Below are 21,396 nucleotides of genomic sequence, written 5' to 3'. Positions count from 1 at the left end.
AGTTGCATGTGTCTCCTATAAACAATAGTTTGTCCTTCTCAGAGTTGGTCTGGTTGCACTACTCTGAATTAACAGCCACATGCCAGTTTTCTCCATTGAAACAAAATATAAAATTAGAAATGATTTCAGAATAAATATGCAGGATTTGTGTGACAGAAATGTGCATTTTGTCTCTAAATGCAACATGACTGACTCTACCATTTTATAATTTATTCCACACAGTTTTACACAAACTCATTATTTACATAGGTACATGTTGCAGTATAATGTAAGGTTTTCCTGATTGTGCTGAGAGCCAGAAGTCTAACAGCAGTTATATCAAAGCTGACTGCAAAACAAATCTCATCTGTCACAATGAAAATAATACATATTGCAAATGCACATCACATTTGTGACAACAGGAAATAATATTTTGTTAATATTGCGTTCATCAGTCCATGGGTTAAAGTAAACAGTTCTCAGTCCATGTCTTCTTCCACAGGCTGTGTCTTCACTTCAACAGTTTTTGGGGGGATGTAGGAGCCCATACCTGCCGCCCTGTCTGCCTCTGCCTGGGTGTAGGGTTCCTCTCTGAGCTGCTTCAACCTGGAGGGAAACAAAAGAGGTAAACAATGAAACTAACTAACTACTTGGTGTAATTGTGTTTCAGCTACAACTAATACCTTTAACAAGTTTTAAGTAAAATGATGTCATCGCAGATCCATTATTATAGTCCAGATAATGACACCTTACCTTTTTTTGTGCACTTTACTTTTGAAGTGCTCTTTCATGGCTTTCATATCCACAAAGTATCTCCTGCAAGACATGAAGTGTGACTGTATTAAAAGCTTTTGGACACAGTGGATTTGAAATAATTCCTCCGACCTGGGGGTCACACCGATCCCTCAAAAAAACCTAAAGGTCTGAGCAATGATGCACCTAAGTCTTCTGAACTGGATTATAAATTTTCATTTCATTTGGCCCATTAGCTCCGTTAAGACAAACAGGTGTGCACGTACGCGCAGTGCAGGCAGTAGTGTTGTGCACATCCTGTCACATCGTAGTCCACCTCCTGGTGCAGCAGCTTGGTCGCTGTGTCGGGCTTCATGTCTGAGTGGATCTGGTCCAAGTCTTTGGTCCTGCGCTTTGTCTTCCATGTCTTTGCGATGTTCTTCTTCTTGTCACTCTTGTGGTTTCCCTTTTGTTTAGATTTCGCCATGGTCGTCCTACAGGACAGGAGGAAACAGGATCAACAGAGATACTTGGTAAAGTTTTCTCTAAACTCTACTTCACTAATTCCCTCTGTTGGTTAATTATTGCCCGGATCTGTCCACAAACTGCTGGGGTTTTCTTACTAAACTAAAAAGTAGGTTAAGCCGAATTGACAGTTTTGTGTCAGTGTTGTCGACTCGGGTCTTACGAGGTAAACAAACTGGCGCCGAGCCGAGTTTCTCAGCTAAAGACAATCTTTTATATAACATTTTACTCCTAAAATCCCTCAGAGCCATTTTAAGTTTTTACTCACCTTCCACACGTGTGGCTGAGAGATTTATTTCCGGGTCAAGAAAAAGGGGTCACTGCTCACACTCGCCTGTAGGGGGCGCCAAAGTATTGACTCGCTATATTGTTAATAAATAAAATGTTTATAAAACGAGACCATAACACGCAAAAATGGACATTTGCACAATCCTGCAGTGTTTATGTCATATTCAAACTCTGATATAATGAAGTACATTTCGCCTAATGAGCAGTAGTGAGGATTATTTATTTGACTAAAATACTACACTGTGAAACTACTGTATTGATAGCGTTATGTATGTATGATCAGAAAAATGTATCTACCTATTGAAAATATTAAAACATATTCAATGCGTCAGTGGCTGATATCCTGATCATCTAATTTTATAATTAGCTCACTATTATTCATGAATTAATGTGTCAGCATCAGTTTGCTCTTCTAGGTGGAGCTATTCTATTATAGTACTGCACCTAATTACTTCTTTTATAGGCTAATTTTCGTGATTAAATGGTTCGATTCATTGTTTGGTTTATTAAAATGTCAGAAAAATTACCTGGAGCCCAAAGTGAAATCCTCACAAGGTTTGTTCAAACAGCAGGATCATTAAAAATAAACTGGGTCAATAAAATGTTTTTCAGAGTAACTATAATAATCATTATAACAGTGTAGCCTAGTAAAATTCTAAAGCAGCATTAAAAGAAAATGCTCAATGGTCATGTACAAGTATGTCAAATTTGTACCTCAGAGCAGTATTGCAAAGAAAAATGTATGGCCAGAAGAAATGTAGAGCATATATGATGTCAAATCACTGAAAAGCTTTTAAATAATGGATACAGCATCTGCAATAGATGAATTATAGATTTATATATGTTAATATATACATATGTTATATAAAGAGGATGTACGTGATGATGTTATATCAGTTAATAAAGTCGTATAATTACCTTTATTCTTGCCTTAAACACCGTCACACCTGCGAAACTACACTTTATCAAGTGATGGTCACAACGTATTAAAATGTCTTGCTTCCATGCATTAAGTTTTGCCCACAAATAGCCTGTTTATTTGTTTGTTTTGTTTCCCTCCCCCCCCAGGTTTCCTTCTTAGTTCCAGTTCCTCAAATGTTTTTCTTTCAGTAAAAAATAAATGTCAAAACAACGACATTTGCAGACATCACCTTGGGTTTATCTGAGATTTTATTAACAAAACGATTAATAGATTCATCCGGTGATAAGAATGCGCATTAGTTACCTAATACACTGTGTGCGGAAAAAAAAAATACCTGCAGCAGAAGTGTTTTTTTTAATTTATCGTTTATGTAAGATACATGCGTATTTATATAATTACAAAACACAAACAACTGACAGTCATACAATAAAATATCATATGGCAAACTCTACGTTACGAGTCGTCCACTTTTCCGGGTCATTCAGGTGAAGTTAAAGGAGGCGTTTAAATATTCCGACGGCACTTGAACGCGGCGCCAGACTGCACTGCATACGCGCCGTGGCGGAGAGCGGAGATGGCGGAGAGTAATGTCGAACCAGAGCACGAATGGAGCGGCCGGGCCCTGGACACGGCCGAGGACACCCTGGTTGCAATGGAGACCCTGCTGGCCACGCTGAGAGCCTTCGAGGACGTGCTCAGGCAACAAGCGATCTCTGCAGAGTCGTCCACGGAGTACTGCGACAACTTCTGTCAGGTAATGTGTACATGCAGCACCGAGGCTATCGTTAGCCCGTCGTTAGCTCAGCCTGGCTTGTTTTTCTCGCAGCCTGCGGGCTAATCTATGACGGCTGCTGGCCCGATAGCTGCCGGGCCAAGTTTAGGGTGTGTGTTTAATCACAGCGCAGCTGCCCGGTTATATTTTTCTGTTTATATTCACTTATGCATTTCATGATGTCAAGGCACTGACAAAAGCTCATTGGACAATTGCTGAGTGATATGTTGCTCGTTTGCTGCTTCAAGTTGCACGGAAAGCTCGCCTCGCTTGCTTTGATGTCGTTTGTTTAGCTTCGTATTTTGTCATGACACGCAGAGCGGGGAGGCTACAGCCGAGGTTTGCATGCACATGACACCGCCACGGTTGGCACATCATATATAATTGGATGTGTGTGGGGCGGGGCGGCATCGCGCTGCGTTTGTCCGTGTTTTCCACCTGGATGGGACGTATAGTGACTGCAAAATGGCTTTTTTAGCGTTCGCACAAGTTACACATATATTTAATGTATTTTTTTTGTGGACTTTCGTTTTGGTTGTAGTGTCAAAGGTTGTGCACTTAAGCTGCGCTGGATCTGCCATGTTGTAATTGTTCTCATTAACAATGACCATGCACTCTTTTTTCAGTTTGCACATCCCCAATCACACATTCGCGATCTTACAATAAACACGGGGTGTTTTATATAAAGAAAACATACTGGGGTTAACCAGCTTGGTTTCTAGATTCTGAGATTTACAAACCAACTACAGCATCTGTAACTTTCTCTGCTCTGTGTTTATTTAAGGCTTCAGATATCTTCACACTGGAAGAGTCTGTAACCATTTCCCCTTTACGTTTTAGTAGAGAATAACTGCATTGTGTGTCCTCGCTGCACAGTAGCGCAGGGAGATTAATCATAATGGTGGAATTTTGTACTGAAAAGTCTTTGAGAGCTAAAATACCCAGATGATTTCACCTTTTTAGCCATTTTTCCTTTTTTGTACCCTCAATGAGAACATGGATTTTGTCATCCGTCTGTCTGTGGCCACTTTGGAGAAGTTGAGTGATTACAGCAACTGTCTCCTTCAGCGCATATACACACATATATATGTACATGTACTGGTGAAATGTGAAATTGTTCTTTTAATATTTACTCTGGGTAAAAACGGACCATTCTGTGCTAGTGTTGACTTTCTGTTCCAGTCGGAAGTAGTCCAGATGTAATTAGTACGCTGATGAAGGCCTCTGGGGTTGAGACCTTATTCTGGGCTCCCTCTGAGAGCGTACCTTATTTTTGGACTGAGGGGAATAAATTTAGTCCCTTTTGAAGACACACGAAAGGTTCCTGTTGTCTCACAAATGGAGCCCCTGGGATGTTGATAGTAATTTGTGTGTATGTCAGCTACACACAGGTGTATCACAACTCCTTTATATCTGGATACAGCAGAGAGTTGAAGACAATATTTGTAACAAATGACTCACTTCACTGTTAAAGGCAAGTAATGAATCAGAGAATAGAACAGTTTCTTTTTGTATGATTTTATTCAGTCAGTAACATTTTCAAATGTTCCCTGACATTATGTTTTAGAGAAATGCATTTTGTTGAGCCTGGATCCATCGCAAAAAGTTTGGAGTTTGAAAAAGTGACGTCGGAGTGTATTGTGTATCCTTGTGTGAGGTTTTTAGTGTACGTTGGCTCAGTGTTGAAGGGTCAGGGTCGTCATATGCGAACAGTCAGGTCCCCACAGGCCCAATCAGAGCACCCAACCTCAGACAGCCTGTCAGCTGGGATCAGTCAGGTACAGACTGGTGTATCCCCCAGGTGGAACCCCCCCTGTTCTTCCAGACAAATGTGACTCGTCCTTTCTCCCTTTCTATTTTTATAACTGTTTTTCTTCATTGTTTGCATTTTGTGATTTGTATATTTGTTTATAGGCACTGATACACTATGCTGGGAGCAGGAACTCCATGGAGCATGGTCTACCTCTTCTGGAGGTCTACTGTCTATCCATAAACTGCTTTGCTGCAGCCCGATCGCACCTCACTGCAGAGTCCGACAAAGTTGCCCTTGTTTTGAAGAGACTAGCTTTGTGAGTACTGAAAAACAGCATCAGATCTACTTTGTTGAATCGTACTAGAAATGGTTCCAAAGCACAGGAATCTAACAGGACATAAAAATCTTGTCTATGGTCTTTGCACCTGTTCGGAGTTTGCAAGTCTTGTCTGCACACTTTGCATTGTGTTACACTCTTACTGGAGCTTCTCCTAGTACAGTATTTATAGAGCCCTAATAGCCTGGCAACACAAGCCTACAGTTTTGACATTGATTGACCAATTGTCCTAATTCAGCAATTTGACATAAACTATACAGTTAATGGTTGACAGTTCTTTCCCTCTCTTTGCCATTGCCATGCACCCTTGATATACCTGACAATATGAAGGAACAGTATGATGGCTTGTCATTTGTCCTGCCACCCTAGAAACTTAGGTAAACATAAGCCATTTCAAAATTGATCAGTTCATCAAGGTGTCATACTCTATTTTGCATTCAGAGATGATTGTTTTTTCTCTGATAGAAAAGTCTTTTATCTGTTTGTATGTTTTAAAATTACTCAAGTCAACACTAGGGCTAGAGAACATCACCTGAACTCAATATCATCCTTAAATATAATATTTAGCTCCATGACAATAAATGACAGCATCTTATTAAGTGCACAGGGTTCTGCTTTTTCAAATTGAAGCACATATGAATGTTTTGTGCTAAAATATTGAGCAGCATCTTTTTTTAAGATCCTTTTGGGCGTTTGCATTTGTAAAATGCTGACTGTTTCACATCTCTTGCGTGTAGCACATTAAGTTTTTTTTTTTTTGTTGTTTTTTTGGTCTTTGCTTTGTTTTCTTGGCCACACACTCCTCATATTTGACACAGATGTCTTACAGGTCGAGAACACATTTTTAACAGTAACAGATCCTGCTCAACAAGCTGCGATCAGTGACCCCCCACAAGCTTCCACCAGATAGCTTGTCCATTTGGATTGGAAATCATTCTTGTTGTACTTTCAGGTGCATTAAAGGGTTCATGCTGCAAATGTCAGCCTGACTGGAGGAATTTACTGAACATACTGACATAACTTAAATTAGGTCAGTTTTCCCAGAGATTCATAATGTGCGTGTGTGAGTTAATTGCTGAGCCCACTCACTGTGTCTTCTGTCTACAGATGTTCTTACGTTAGGGATGGAGGTTGTTCCAGTGTTTTCAGCTTAACAGAAAGTCATACGTAAAGTGTCTTTTAATAATTTAACAGTTAATTTAACTGATGATCATATCTGTGTTAGAACATATTTAAAACATTTCACCAGTGCTCATTCTATTTTAAAAGTGTTTTTTGACTTGTGAACTCATGTTTGCATGAAGATGTAGAGCTGACTCTTCTGAGACATTACTGCAGAGGTGCAGCTGTCCAGAATTAGCATTATTTACTGAAATCATTGTAATCCTGTTGTTATTTCTTGGCAGGAGCTGTTTTGAACTGTTGCTGTCAGTGCCTGAGAATGAAATCCCGTATGAAGCCTGGGTTCAGTTCCACCACTCTGTCCAGGTAAAAGGGCCTCGTTTCAAAACATTGTCTGAAAATTGAAACGTGATGAGCTGAGTCTAAATCATCAGCGTTTATAATCGCTCACTTATTTTGATGGTCAGTGTGAGCCTTGAAATGACAAGAACTGTAACTAGGAATAAATTATTGAAATAACCTTTACTTGACAGGGGTCATAGGATCTAACTGTAGACATGGGGCCCTTAAAGCTTCTGCACAGTTTTGTTTTGGGATATTGAGCTGTGGCTACGGACATTAACTCTAGTGCAGAATTTGCACTGAAGGATTTGCTCTACACCCTGTAACAACTTATACTCAATCCAGCTGAGCAAAACTGTAATATACTATGAAGAGTCATGGGAACTCATTACCATACTGCAACTACAGTTAAACATCAAGCCTACTACAGGTTTTTAAAAAAAGTACTGTCGCTGTCTTTGCTGTCAGATTGACTTGCTACCTCGCTGTAACATATAAAGCATAAAGTGTCACATTTGCTTGGATTTTGTAGAAGAATTATATTGTTTGATGTCATTTCATCTATGAAAATGTCACATTTTTCTCAGTAGCTGTCAGTAATGGAAAAGTAATTATAAACCAGGCAGGCGGATGTGTGCTCTGATCAAGATTCATTTCCAGACATGAACAAAAGACAAATGTTATGAAATTAGGCCGACAAATTAAATTCAGATATGTAGCAATATGAACTAATGGCTTTTAAGCTGCTCAAGGCATCACTTAAACTGATATCATTATTTTTTGTTTTTTGGTCGGGGTTGTTTTGTTAAAGGTGGTGAACAAACAAAGGATTTTTAATTGTGGTTTAATGTGACTTTTTTATTTTTATTTTATTTTATTTTATTTTATTTTATATTTTTTTGTAGATTGCCCATGATATCTTGCTACAGTATGGAAGCACAGACCTTCAAGCTTTACTGCAGATCACAGGAGAGGGAGGAGCATGGAGTAACCCTGTCCTTACTTCTCTTCTCACTGGCCAGCTCACCAACCAAGAAGAAGGTTGGAAGTCCAGTTAATTTGTCTAGGTTATGTTATTTATAGATAGCCATAAAGGGATTTACATCAGTGCTCTTTGTCTCATCGGTCTAGGCGTGGTAGTTTGAAAATTAGACTTTGACTTCTTTGACTTCTCTAGTTGATGCATACATCGGCTTGGAGGGCGAGGGCTTCATGGAGATGCGAGTGAAGCACCTGGAGAAGATGGGTGAAGTTGCCAAGGCTGTGGTTCTGGCCAAAGCTTGTACTGAATGCAGCTTCATCTCCAACCAAGCAATGTTTCGTCAAACATACGTCTCCCTGCTTTGTCACCTGCTGCCCAGTGAAGAAGCCATCATGGAGGTATTGCACCACGGTCGTGAGATGTCAGTTTTAACAACTGAGATAAAATGTGGTTCTCGAATGTACTTGCAGACTGCAACTGTTTCGAAACTATCAGCAGCACTGTGGCTCCGTGAATATCCTCATGCTCACTCATTTTTAGTCTTCAGCTGTGTGTGTTTCTTGTTTTGACCCAACATGTTTCAGCTACATAACCTAAATGTTGTACCCAAACAGGGTCACTGTGCAAATGACCCTAACCCAAATGCAGATCGGATACATTATTATTAGTTACAGCTTATGTGTATTGTCTGACATGTTTTCTTAGCAGTTATTTACTCTCTGAACAGATATCCAGACTTGATTGTAAGGATGTACTGGAGATCACATGTAATTTAGAGACAGAGGGGGAGGAGAACACAGCCTTCATCCTGTGCACAACTTTCCTGACTCAGCAGCTTCAGCAGCAGAGCCTTTACTGCTCCTGGTGAGTAGTTGATGTTAAAGACTTAGGGGTCTGGGTGAACTGCATGTGTGACGACAATCACGTCAGTTGTTGTCACTGTGGTGGTCGTCAGTGTCGATCGAATTTGACTGAAAAAAGGATAATTAGATTTTTTTTTTTTTTTTTTTCTCCCCCGTGTCAAGGGAGTTGACTTTGTTGTGGAGTAAGCTTCAAAAGAGAATCGACCCCTCGTTGCAGTCTCTTCTGGAACGATGCCTTCAGCTAGGTGCCATTGCCAAAACTATCCACCATTTGCTTTTCCTGGTTCGTGTGATCCAGACAGAGGTGAGTGTGAACAGCCATGCTGTTTGCTTTTGATTCTGGATTAGAATTGGTGCACTGTAATGAATGTAGTCTGACAACAGATTGAAAACCTGTGCTGTTGTATGATGCTATTTCAGGGCAGGAACTATGACAAAGAACCTAAACTAATTTAGGCTCTTGCAGCCAAAAGTCAACCAAGCTTGCTGGAAAGGTTCTTGTATTGAAAACGGACCATGAGACAAAAATTACCCACAAAGGTTTTTTTATAAGTCTGTGAATAGATGAATCACGGATGAGCTTGAAGGCCCTACACACCCATGGACCACCCACACTGGTGTGTTCACCCATTTGCTGGTGTGGACATGTATAGATTGTGCATGCCTGACATCTGCTTCACTCTCTATTTGTATTTCTAAGGGGGAATTACAGCCTTTAAATGCTCCGAGTTTGGTAACTGCACATATTATTCAGTGTTCTTCTGACTGAATAGAAAAACTGTCTTAACATGCAGGAGCCCCAAACACCACACTGCTTCAAAGTAATCCAGAGTTTCTTTTGCTATTTTATTTTGTGAGAGAGCTGATTTTGCCCCTCATGTAATTTCTTGTCCATTAAAAAATATTTGTCATTCACTAAGATCTGAAGAGTTCTCGAATGTCATTCAAATCTTGTTCAGTTTGAAGTCATTTGTTTTTTTTTTTTTTTTTACAAAATGACGACACTCAGCCTAATAACCTGCCAACTAGTGGTGACAACATGTAATTCATAGACACTGTGCAGCTGTGACGTAGCTTGGCACTACATTATACTGCAGATCACACCAAACTGATATTACCATCAGTAGTCTGACTTACCATCCCCCCTTTTTAACCCAACTTTGGGGCTATTAGTTATGTTTATTTACTATTGACTTTACTGACACAGTGAAATCATCCCTGTTTTATCACATTGATTTTTACTGCAGTTGCTGCAGAATTTTGGAGCATTGTTTAATGTTAATATATGACTCTCTCTTTCAGGCAGAGGATGTGGGGGTACCTGCCTCAGTCGAACTTTGTGTCAAGGCCCTTCAACTTCCAAAGCAGGATGACTCCGAGACAAGGGTCTCTGTCTGTAAGACAGTGTCCTGCCTTCTTCCAGAGGACCTTGAAGTATTGCGTGCCTGTCAACTCACTGAGTTTCTGCTCGGCCCCAGCCAGGAGGCCTTCGGCTGCCTCGAGGAGCTTTACTTGCGGCCAGATCAAAAGTATGACCAGGAAAATGAGGTTATTCCCAACTCATTACGCTGTGAGTTGCTACTAGCACTAAAAGCATACTGGCCTTTTGACCCCGAATTCTGGGACTGGAAAACTCTTAAGTATCACAGCATTTCCCTTCTTGGGTTGATGCCAGAGTCAGAAGGTGAAGAGGAAGAGGGGGTAGACAAACAAGAGAAGGATACACAACAGGCACGACTGGAAATCACAGCGAAAGAATCTGAACATCAAAAGAGAATAAATGGAAATCTTGATGATTACGATAAAAAGCAGCCTGACTTGCCTGTAGTCCAGGGAGAATCTGAGACAAAGAAACACAAGTTTTGTTGTGAAATTTGTAAGAGGTCAATCACTGACACCCAAATTATTCACCATTCCAAAAGACATGCAGAAGACAACAATCATCCCTGCCCTGTTTGCTTGGAAAGCTTTGAGAGTAGAAAGGAACTTGTTCCTCACATAAAACAACATACTGGGAATGAAACAAATCTTAACAAAAACAACATGGAGAAAGATGAGGAGCAAAAGCTGATAGATGAGGATGACGAGATTGAACCTGGTGAGATCACCATTGACCCTTCCTTGATGCAGTATTACAAATCCACACATGATCCAGATGTGCTACACCACATTGTGGAACAAGCCAAAACTGTGAAAGAGAAACGTGTGGATGATGATGAACACGTAACATTTGATTACATCAACCAGCACTTCAAACTGCAAAACCGGGATGAGTATCCGTGTCCAGGAACTGGGTGTACTCGGATTTTTAAACATTCCAAGTACTTATATGTGCACTTAAAGTCTGAGCACAACGGTGATGAGAACGTCAAACATTTTCATCAGATGAGAGACAAGAGGGAAAAGTGTGTTTTCTGCAGACGTCATTTTGTCTCAGCTTATCATCATCGTAAACATAGAAGGGTTCACTGTGGCGATCGGCCTTACATGTGTGTGGTTATAGGTTGCGGCGCTCAGTTTAGCACTTCCAATGAGCTTGTCACACACAAACAGACCCATGGCTATCAGCTCAACTACCAGTGCGAGCTAAAAGGCTGTTATATCACATACTCTGACTTGGGACAAATCTACCACCATGAAGCACAGCATTTCAGAGATGCAGCATTTACCTGTTCTAGTGCTGAATGTAAAAAATATTATTTATCCAAAAAAGAATTTATAAAGCATTTATCCACACACAATATTACCTTCTCTGAAGAGGACTTTGAGGCTCAGAGGAAGGCAAAGCGGAAACTTCTTAAGACTGTTACTGATGTGACACCCCGTCTTGATAAGCTCATTCATTCAGAAGAGACTGTAAATGTAGATGTCCTAAACTCTTCCTCTATGAGTTGTGCTTCCTCTTTGCACGAATGTGACAGCAAGGAGCCCAAAGCAACAATGACCTTGGTGGCTGTTTGTTTCGATGGAAGTAAGTTCACATGTGGTTTTGAAAAGTGTGGCATGACGTTCTCCAGAGCCAGAGATGTCCAGAGACATCTGAAATGTGCCCACCCAGAGCACCTTAAACTGGAGAACAGAGAGCACAAACATGACAAAGAGCGTGGCTCAAAGTCCAAAGACATTCTCCCTGAAACTGAACTGGACAATGAGGAAAAAGGGAAAAACGAGCCATTCCAACCTGCGGAGGCTGGCAGAGAAAGAAAAACATCCACCCATCCCAAGAACAATGAAACAAACTCCTCAAGTCTTCAAACAAAAAATGATGCTCTGAAAGAAATACTTATCGGGCTCAGCAAACTGGACCTGAATTCCTCATCACCTCACAGTATGCCAAGTGAAGCCCCTCAGTCCAACATAGAGTCTAACGCATCACAAGTCTCTCTTCATCAGGCAATCATGACGAAGCCTGCGGTTGTTTTGCTTCAGAAGACAGTGCCACATCCCTCTGAGGAAAATGTAAAAACTGTCACAACTCAACAAGAATCAGCAACTGATGAAGAAAGTGCTGTTGAATCATTAGCCACTGCCAAGCCATATATCTGTGAGGTGAAAGGCTGTGGGTTTAGGACTGCTCAGAGTTACAGCTTACTGCGACATTATAACACCAAACACGGCCGTACCATTGAACAGGCCAAAAGGTTGACTTCTTTGAAAACCACATCATTTAAGCCTTATGTGTGTCAGCTTTGTTCTAAGAGTCACAGACAAAAACATGTGTTGAGGGCCCACTATATTCAGGTACATAACCTCAATGAGACTTTGGTTGATAAAATAAGCTGCGGATCTGTACGGTATGAGGGAAGCATGGACCCTGCGAAGCACACATCTCAGCATGTGACAAGCCAAGATCTGCAAGTGAGGATGAAAGAGATCTCTCAGTTGCAGCGCCAACCTGAGAAAAAGAACTCAACTATAAGTGAAAACGGACAAAGCTTTGACAATCCCCCTCCATCTGAAGAGGAAGGAGAAGATGAAGCAGAGAATCGAGAGGAAGACAGTGAGGAGAAGGCAGAAAGTGAGGATCGGACTACACAACAAGTCAGAACTACAAGACGTTTAGTAGCCAAAGGTAATCTCTGCTATATATTGGATAAATTTAGTAAACCCTTTCATTGTGTAGCAAAAAACTGTGATGCAGCTTTTTCCACTCAGGGCGGTCTTGTGCGCCACCTACAGTTGGTACATCATTACAATCGCTCTCAGCTCTTGTTGGAAAAAGACTCTGATGGGCAGCACAGTCCAGAAGTTAGAAAAGAGCCTGCCAAGAAAAGGCCTCTCCAAAACTCAGATGAACCTCAGCCCCAATACAAATGCCACTTTGCCAACTGTAGTGCCTCCTACCACCTTAAAAGCAGTCTAGTGCGTCACACTCGCGATTGCCACTCTCAGCCACCAGAGTTAGTGAGGTCAAAGTTTGAGGGCTGCACAGGAGTGTTCAACCATGATGATGCACTTAAAAAACACACACTGTATAATCACTGTGAGTACTATGATTCGCTTGTGGTACGACTGCAAAGCACTCACAAAAAGTCAATTACCGGATGCCAAAAAAAGCTTATTGTCACACCACCAAGTCCTCAGAAAGAAGATTCCAGTTCAATGACCACACAGGATGAGAGATCAAGTCCCAAGCCTGAAGTAAATGCCCAGTCAGAGGAAGTGGGCGACAAGGAACATGAGGAGAAGAAAGCACCAGGAGTAAAAAGGAAAGAGACGAGGAATTCTTACAGTTGTTTTGTCTTCAGATCCCATGAAGAAGCACTACAGTTATGCCAAGACCGCTGTTTGCGTGTGGCCTTCCCATGCATGATCCAGGACTGCGATTCTGTTGTCACATACATGCATAGCTTGCACCGACACTATCTGAAAGTTCACCACATGCGTCGAGAGGATCTTTTTAAGAATGAAGATAAGCTCGTTTTTAATGCTGAGCAGCTGGAGGAACTGATTCAGAGGAAGTCTGCCAGGCCAACTGTTTCAGAAGCATGTACCCCAAATGGGGTTCGTAAAATGGAGTATCAAACAGAACCAGAAAACACAGGAGGGCAGCCTGCACCTATGAGCCTGCACTCCATAAAGGCAGAATCTCAGGATGAGGATAATCATGATCCCCTGGGATTCCCAGAGGAAGAAGAGGAGGAGCCACCCCCTGTTGAGAGAAACGGGGTCCTTGTTGGTGCAGATGAGGTTCTGTACGGTGAACCGAGCACTGGTGGGCACACGGAAGACTCAGTTCCAGCAACACAGACCAGTCAGAAACAAGAGGAGAGATTATGTATGGAAAAAATTAAACCTCTTCTTCGCCCACTCACTGTTGATCTTTCACCACCATGCTCACTGCGCTTTACTACTGAAGAGGGCTTCCAAGACACGTCAAGCAGCAAGGACGGTGGTAAAATGTTGAATGGGTCGGCCACATTGCCTACTCCTCCTGTTCGGCAGCCACTGAAACGGAAAAATGAACTGTCTGAACAGCCAGCAAACATGAAAGACGCTCCGCCTTGTAGTCCTTCTTCACGGCCTTTTGACATTGCTACCTATAAGCCAATGGGCTTTGAGTCCTCATTCCTGAAGTTTATACAAGAGACCACACCAAAAGATAAAAACGCAGTACCAGTGAAACGGCGAGACTCTTTCAAACGCAGCTGTTCTGTCAAGGAAAACAACCAGTTGGGGATCTCTCACACCCGCAGCAGACGCACTCACTCCCCGCTGGTGAAGCCCCACGCTATGAGTGGGGACTTCACATCAGTCCAAAATTTGAAATCCATCCTAGACAAAGCCCTGGCTGGGTGTGGTGACTTAGCCATCAAGCAGCTTCAGTACCTCAGACCTGTGGTAGTCCTGGGGAGACCTGTGTGCACCACAACCTTGCCTGACCTCTTCCCATCAGACACCAACAACAGCAAACTGCTTCTTGGAAGTTAGTTTAAGTGAGCACCTTTATATCACGGCTATGGCAAATTACTTGGCATTTTATCAAACCGTTTATCAGTACTTTTTTTTTTTCCCCCCCAAAATAATAGTATTATGATAGGTTTTTTTTTTTTTTTTTTTTTTTTTAAATTTGCCAAACTGATGAATTCTAGGAATTAGCATAGGAAAAAAAAAAAAACAAGCTTAAACATCAGATCCAAGATGATTGTTTTTAGACAGATGTTTTGAAGTCATTGCGATAACACCTGGTAACTCATATGTGTATATATTGTAGTTCTCAAAGATAAATGTACAGGTTTTCATATTGTTAGAAATGGTCAGTAGCGTATTGCAAGGCCTTTTCACCTGTGTGAAAATGTGATTTAAAACATTTCCTTACTACAGAGTTCATGAGGAATATGTTGGTTATTTTTCACCTCAGTTTATATTAAATCAGTGTTGGGATGCAGTGGACAGTTGTTGGCAGACATGTATGTAACACTTTCTAATAAAATAAATGTGGAAATGAATATAAATCCATTTGCTTACTGAATTGTCTGATTGACTTTTTTTAATATCATGTTCCTTACGTCACAGTCAAATGGAGTTTGTTTGCCCAGTTGAATGTAATTCCTCTAAAAACAATGAATTGAGGGAGATGAAAAATACAAACACATGCCATATAAATTATTTTTTATGGAATTAAAACCTACAAAGGACTAATTTTATGTGCTGGCAAACATTAAGGCATTCTGGTGCACTGTGTTATATGAAATCAAATCAATCAATTTATAAAAAATTAAGTCCAATTACTCCAAATAAAACTAAGCTCTTCAATACTGTAGTACTGTGCAGCCAACAGAATGGGGGTAAACAGTGGGGTTAAGTGGGTCCAGCGTCTAGATTAGGTGAGAAACTTTGCTGTCCACTATGTTTAACCTGTGATCATAATACAGTCTTTAGATATATGTATGTAAATTAGAAACCGTTTTCATTACACTAGGGCTGGGCCATACACTGGAAGACGTGTCAGTAATCGACGTCTTTCTCAGGTATTTTGCATAAATAGGGTGTGTTGCTCTAGGTATACTATGTACATTAGTGTGTGTGTATATTTAAATGTAAGTGTATATAATGTGTGTGTGTGTATATATATATATATATATATATATATATATATATATATATGTGTGTATATATACTATATATACTGGAGTTTTTTTTTTTACATTTAAAAAGTTTGTGAAGTCCTCAGCTGCGGAACTACAGTTATAGGTGTTTCAGTGGGGGCAGAATTCGCTGCCACACTTCACCGACAGGCTCGCATCTCACATGAATGGAAGGATATTAGCTGAAAAAAAGCCTTGACTTAGGAATGGAAACTGGATGCCAAGATTTCCGTGTTAACATTTTTAGTCCGTATCTGTCCATTTAAATTGGTGACCCCTTTTGCCTTAATTCAACTTTAAAGTGTTGTCTGTTTGTTTGTGTGTAGAGCGGAGCTAAGTAGCTGCTAGCCTGAAGCTAACAGGCTAACGTTAGCGTGTGTTAGCCTCCCGAGCTAGTCAGCCCAGCTCCATCAACATAGACCAAAAAACAGAGCAAAGATGGTTGAAACTATGTTTGACCTCCCGGTTGAAAAGCAGATATTTTATGCTGTTTTGGGATTTTCGTGGACAGTGTATCTATGGGAAGCATACCTATCTTACAGACAGGTAAGCTGATCAGTATTGATTGTCACAAAGTTTGTGCTTAGTAACGTTAAATGCAAACTGTCGTTAACGTCAGACAGCACGCTGACGTTAGCTGTCCTAAAATGTGCGATTTCTGTGTAGTGGATGGGTCTTGTCCAGTTGTATCATGCAGGCAGATAGAAACCCAGTGGTTGTATAACATCTGGTATGAAAGCATTTAACCATGAAGAGATTATTGCTCAAGACAATGTCAAAAATCTGCATGCAGCACATTAACGTGGACTTACAAGAATATAGATTTTGTACATGTGCAAGATTTTTGTATAAGATACGTATTTTTAGCAGCTTTTAAATTGTGTGAAATCCTTTGGAAAAAAGTTTTTAAAGCATGTTTTATTATGTTTGACCTTTATACAACGTTAAACTACTGTTGAGTGTGTGTCTGTGTGTACACGTCTTTCTATGGTTGTGTGGACACATTTTACAATGATACCATTCTTGTGAGGACATTTTGGCCTTATGGGGACATTTTGGCCAGTCCTCACAATTCAAATGGGGTCTAGGGCATGCATTATGTCTTGAGTGTCCTCACAACTATGGTGAGACATGACTGTGTGTGTGTGTGTGTGTGTGTGTTAAGTGTACCTGCAAGTGACATTTTATAATAAATTTTGCAAAGTATACAGCCCTTTATGTTCTCATTTACATGGCTGACTTCCTCTTTCTTACTGGATGTGAAGTTACTGTGCAATAGTGTCTGTGAAGGTTTGTGCTATGTTGGGTTTTCTTTAGAAACAGGAATTGAGGCAGAACATAATGAAGGCTCCATCAAAAGCTTCAACCAAGAAAAACAAAAAAAGTGGACTACACTTAGATGCAATGTAGATATACAGTCAGGTACAGTTATAGCTACATAATTAAATAAATAGCTTTTACATACTGACAGGAAATGGACAACAGTCTCCTTATACATATGTCAAATTGTAATATTGTTCACACAGGGTTGTGTGATATGTAGCGTGAAAGTGCATAGCTGTGAAAAAATGAGATGTTACGTGAAGGGTGTGTCCTGCAAACAAAGAGGTAGATCTTGGAAAAGCTGAACAGATTAAATAGGTGAAGTAGGTGCTTGATAGTATAGATTTTGTTTCTTCATTTTGTTTAGTCATGTTGCAAATTCTTCCTCATTTTGTGTGATTTTGGGCAAAGTTTGAATGAAAGAATCTAACAGATCTGAAATATGAAGTTTGAGCTGGTTCCCCATTTAAGTGCCTTAATGGTTAGTAATGAACTGATTAATTGGGACTGATCTCTTGTTGCTTCACAGAGGAGGATATACAGGTCAACAACACATGTGCCACAAGAACTAGGAAACATCATGGATTCTGAAACTTTTGAGAAGTCACGTCTTTATCAGCTGGATAAAAGCAACTTCAGCTTTTGGTCTGGACTCTATTCTGAGACTGAAGGGACGGTAAGCATACACAGATCATTGACAAAGTTTGGTGGTCCCAACCAACATCTACAATGTATAAGTTAGATATAGCTGGTACAAAGAATGTATTGTGTTTCTTCTCAAAGTTAACAATAAATAAAAAAATACCATTTTGCTTACAGCCCTTTCAGATCAAGCTTTGATGATATAAATGGGTTGACCACAGTGTCAAGGGGCCAGAGTTTAACCTATGTTAGTGTCTTAATTTGACGTGTCACAGTGTCATAGAGAAATCATTTTACTTTGAATATTTTCTCAAAGTTAATGTCATTCTCAGTGTTTGTACTGAATATTGAAAATGTTATTCATAGATTTTTCATTATGTTTTAGTTGATCCTGCTCCTGGGTGGAATTCCATTTTTGTGGGCTGTTGCTGGAACTGTGACAGCCCGCTTTGGATTCGGTTCAGAGTATGAGATCACACAGTCCCTCATTTTTCTGACACTTGCCACCCTGTTCAGTGCCTTAACTGGACTTCCCTGGAGTTTGTACAACACATTTGTCATTGAGGAGAAGCACGGCTTTAATCAGCAGGTAATGCTGACTGAACACAATCCTACCCTGAAAGTGGCAGTTTATCGTTTCCTCTCTTTGTATAATTTAATACTGTTTATGTTAATGTCTGGTCTTCCTTTTAGACGTTGGGGTTTTTCCTTAAGGATGCTGTAAAGAAGTTTGTTGTGACCCAATGTATCCTGCTGCCAGTGACATCACTGCTCTTGTACATCATCAAGATTGGTGGAGACTATTTTTTCATCTATGCCTGGCTCTTTACCCTGGCTGTTTCTCTGGTTAGTGCTGTGTTTACCTTGCCAGCTGTTAATACGTGAACTTATAAAATGCATTTTTATAGGATAAGGGCATATGTACTTTGTCTGGTAATGAAATGGTAACTAAAACGTAATAATTTGTGGCTGATTGTTTGGTACTATTAGTTCACCATAAGGCATCTCCTCTTCTTCTGTGTCTCAGGTACTTGTAACCATCTATGCTGATTACATTGCTCCCCTGTTTGACAAGTTCACTCCATTGCCAGAAGGAGAGCTAAAGACAGACATTGAGGCCATGGCCAAGAGTATAAGCTTCCCGCTCACTAAGGTTTATATTGTTGAAGGTAAATTAAAAACTAAACCCAGCATGCCTATGTATGGATTTACATGCCTGTTTATTGTGAGTTTTAAGATATGTTGAGCATTTCTACAGATTAGGTGTATCCCTGTTTGTCCTGAAAGTTTAACATGTTCCTAGGTTCCAAGCGATCTTCGCACAGCAATGCATACTTCTATGGGTTCTTCAAGAACAAGCGCATTGTGCTTTTTGACACTCTGCTGGAGGACTACTCACCTATCAATAAGACTGGAGATCTACAAGCCGAGCAGCCAGAAAATGATGACACACCTACTGAGCCAAAAGCCAAGCCAAAGGTTATATTACATTAATGTAAAGTTTTTATTGCAGGGGTTTCTTGAAATGGTTTTATAGTGTGTGGCCACAAGAAATACTTTGGGTTCAAGGAATTAAAGGATTGCTTTGACTGTATTTGCTGGTTTTGCAATATAGCATCCTAATCCATGTACATGCTACAGCTTTTTTCTGCCTCCTGACTTCTGTGACCACTGTGACCTGATTGTTTTTGTGTCGTCGTCGTGTGTAATGCAACAGTATTGTTCTGTGAAATATTTGTACAGAACAAGAAGCAAGGATGCAACAACCCAGAGATCCTTGCAGTCCTGGGTCATGAGCTCGGCCACTGGAAGCTTGGCCATACTGTCAAGAATATCGTCATCAGCCAGGTGATTAAGTTGTTTTCTTGACTGTCTGGCTGATTTTTTTTTTTTTTTTTTTTTTTTAAATTTCTGCACCAAAAAACATTCAAGTTGTCCTGATTACATATGATCAAATGCTGAAATTCAGATGTTATGTTGATATACAAACATCTGCTGACTGTTCTTTTTTTTAGATGAACTCCTTCCTGTGCTTCTCCCTGTTTGCTGTTCTGATTGGACGTAAGGAGCTGTTTGTAGCTTTTGGCTTCGATGACAGCCAACCCACATTAATAGGCTTGATGATTATCTTCCAGTTCATCTTCTCCCCATATAATGAGGTGACTATGGGATTGTTGAATGTTGTTTGTTAGTTTTTGGTATTTTGTCTTATTCTGTTAATTCACTGTTTCATTATTTGCACATGAACATCCCCACGAACTAATATTTTTATAATTTGTCATTGCAGCTCCTGTCTTTCTGTCTGACAGTCCTGAGTCGCAGGTTTGAGTTCCAGGCAGATGCCTTTGCCCGCAGTATGGGCAAAGCCTCCGAGCTCTACTCTGCACTCATCAAGCTTAATAAGGACAACCTGGGCTTCCCTGTGGCTGACTGGTTGTTCTCTATGTGGCACTATTCACACCCTCCCCTCCTGGAGCGCCTCAGAGCGCTGGGCAACATCAAGCAGGACTGACGGGGCTGGAAGGAGGAGCGGCAGCTGCTGCCTCCTCCAAAGGGCCTCCGCAGACCACTCCTGGCCCTTTGATGCACCCTGGTCTTTTTCTACTGATTTTCCCCCAACATATTGTTTTATCTTGTTTTAGTCTTTTGTTCCACTTGCTATAATTTCATTTTTGTTCCCTTTAAAACTTTGCCGTAAACAGAACCAAAACACATCAGTGCAAGGCAGCCTAAAAAGTTGTAAGCTTGGACTGAAGTCTCTGCTATTTCTTTAGAGACCCAATATGCACTTGATGTGAGCAATACATCTGGGAAATGTGTGTTGTAAAAAAGCTATTGTCAGAGCACAGGTCACATTTTGCATATTGGCCTCATAATTTTGTTTTTGAATTTGTAAGTTAACTTTGTTCTTTTTTTAATTCTGAAGAACAAAGACAGTCTCGTATAAAACCTGGAATTTTACTTGCAGAACCATATGTTCCTGTTATGATGAGGACATAGCATCCAGCTGTTAAGAGAGAGTGAGAATATTTTTTAGGTTTGAGACCTAAATCCTACAATGTGTGGAGTTTTATTCATTGTGGGTTTAAAAAAAAGAGAGTGCAGACATGGTAGGTAGGCAGACAGATGACCTCATGATAATGCTTTTTGCAAATACACAGGCCAGAGTCTGATTTTTCCTTCAAGTGCAACTGTTGCTTTTTAGCAATATTCAGGCAAGCTCAAGATAATCCATGTTAAACTAGTCATAAACCTAAATTCTCAGTTTTACAAGAGGAACTATGTGGATGCTTTATTACAAGGCAAAAAACATGCCTCTAATGATCTGTTTTTGTTCACATATTGGACATTTCATGAACAGGGCAGTGCAGAAATTTTTATTTGAATTAGGTTTACATTCGGAATTTTTATTGTTTACATGCCCTGGGGGGGATCATGTTTTAGTTTTTCTAAAGCACTTGCTTGCCAGCAAGGGTCCAACCATTCCTGTACATATGTAACTTTGATGAGTAGAATATTAATGTATGAAGTGAATTGTGAAAAAAAAAAATTGAATGTGGTTTGAAATTTTAAGTTGAACTGGTGTTCCTTAGTTTCTTCTCATGAATTATGGGCCAGACTGAGCCCAGAGTTGCCTGGCAAGCAAAGGTATTTATAGGGGGACCTGGGGGAGGGCGGTCTGCGACGTTCCTTTCGCCACATAAGCCAGTGAAAGCAAAAACTGTA

At 40.4% G+C, this 21,396-nt stretch overlaps 3 protein-coding genes across 3 annotated transcripts; 2 read left to right on the top strand and 1 right to left on the bottom strand.

Moving 5' to 3' along the window:
* Nucleotides 1-187: 187 nt before the first annotated feature.
* Nucleotides 188-1,554, bottom strand: znf593 (zinc finger protein 593). The gene is made up of 4 exons (XM_026296968.1): nt 1,505-1,554; nt 999-1,205; nt 733-795; nt 188-585 (listed from the first exon to the last, which is right to left on the bottom strand). The coding sequence occupies exons 2-4, from the start codon at nt 1,196-1,198 to the stop codon at nt 459-461; spliced, it is 390 nt and encodes a 129-aa protein (XP_026152753.1). The 5' UTR covers nt 1,199-1,205; nt 1,505-1,554; the 3' UTR covers nt 188-458.
* A 1,338-nt stretch (nt 1,555-2,892) lies between these two features.
* On the top strand, nt 2,893-15,084 carry rlf (RLF zinc finger). The gene is made up of 8 exons (XM_026296830.2): nt 2,893-3,200; nt 5,133-5,287; nt 6,715-6,796; nt 7,678-7,813; nt 7,950-8,152; nt 8,482-8,618; nt 8,780-8,921; nt 9,920-15,084. The coding sequence occupies exons 1-8, from the start codon at nt 3,021-3,023 to the stop codon at nt 14,546-14,548; spliced, it is 5,664 nt and encodes a 1,887-aa protein (XP_026152615.1). The 5' UTR covers nt 2,893-3,020; the 3' UTR covers nt 14,549-15,084.
* Nucleotides 15,085-15,834: 750 nt separating this feature from the next.
* Nucleotides 15,835-21,243, top strand: zmpste24 (zinc metallopeptidase, STE24 homolog). The gene is made up of 9 exons (XM_026309673.1): nt 15,835-16,251; nt 17,558-17,704; nt 18,056-18,259; nt 18,364-18,516; nt 18,698-18,839; nt 18,974-19,149; nt 19,414-19,518; nt 19,686-19,829; nt 19,958-21,243. Exons 1-9 carry the CDS (start codon nt 16,144-16,146, stop codon nt 20,180-20,182), a joined length of 1,404 nt encoding a protein of 467 aa, XP_026165458.1. The 5' UTR covers nt 15,835-16,143; the 3' UTR covers nt 20,183-21,243.
* Nucleotides 21,244-21,396: the final 153 nt, after the last annotated feature.

The sequence above is a fragment of the Mastacembelus armatus genome, chromosome 22 (assembly GCF_900324485.2).
Source record: "Mastacembelus armatus chromosome 22, fMasArm1.2, whole genome shotgun sequence".
NCBI lineage: Eukaryota > Metazoa > Chordata > Actinopteri > Synbranchiformes > Mastacembelidae > Mastacembelus > Mastacembelus armatus.
Note: the sequence above shows the minus strand (reverse complement) of the source record. Positions and strands in the feature narration are given on the sequence as shown.

Bases quoted from the DNA above. Each gene is read 5' to 3' on its own strand.
- znf593 (XM_026296968.1), bottom strand. From the start codon at position 1,198: ATGGCGAAATCTAAACAAAAGGGAAACCACAAGAGTGACAAGAAGAAG. The intron at 796-998 runs GTACGTGCACAC...CATGTCTTGCAG, and splicing joins CACTACTGCCTGCACTGCGC to GAGATACTTTGTGGATATGA. The intron at 586-732 runs GTAAGGTGTCAT...GTTTCCCTCCAG, and splicing joins AGTAAAGTGCACAAAAAAAG to GTTGAAGCAGCTCAGAGAGG.
- rlf (XM_026296830.2), top strand. From the start codon at position 3,021: ATGGCGGAGAGTAATGTCGAACCAGAGCACGAATGGAGCGGCCGGGCC. The intron at 5,288-6,714 runs GTGAGTACTGAA...ATTTCTTGGCAG, and splicing joins GTTTTGAAGAGACTAGCTTT to GAGCTGTTTTGAACTGTTGC. The intron at 6,797-7,677 runs GTAAAAGGGCCT...ATTTTTTTGTAG, and splicing joins AGTTCCACCACTCTGTCCAG to ATTGCCCATGATATCTTGCT.
- zmpste24 (XM_026309673.1), top strand. From the start codon at position 16,144: ATGGTTGAAACTATGTTTGACCTCCCGGTTGAAAAGCAGATATTTTAT. The intron at 16,252-17,557 runs GTAAGCTGATCA...GTTGCTTCACAG, and splicing joins CATACCTATCTTACAGACAG to AGGAGGATATACAGGTCAAC. The intron at 18,840-18,973 runs GTAAATTAAAAA...ACATGTTCCTAG, and splicing joins TAAGGTTTATATTGTTGAAG to GTTCCAAGCGATCTTCGCAC.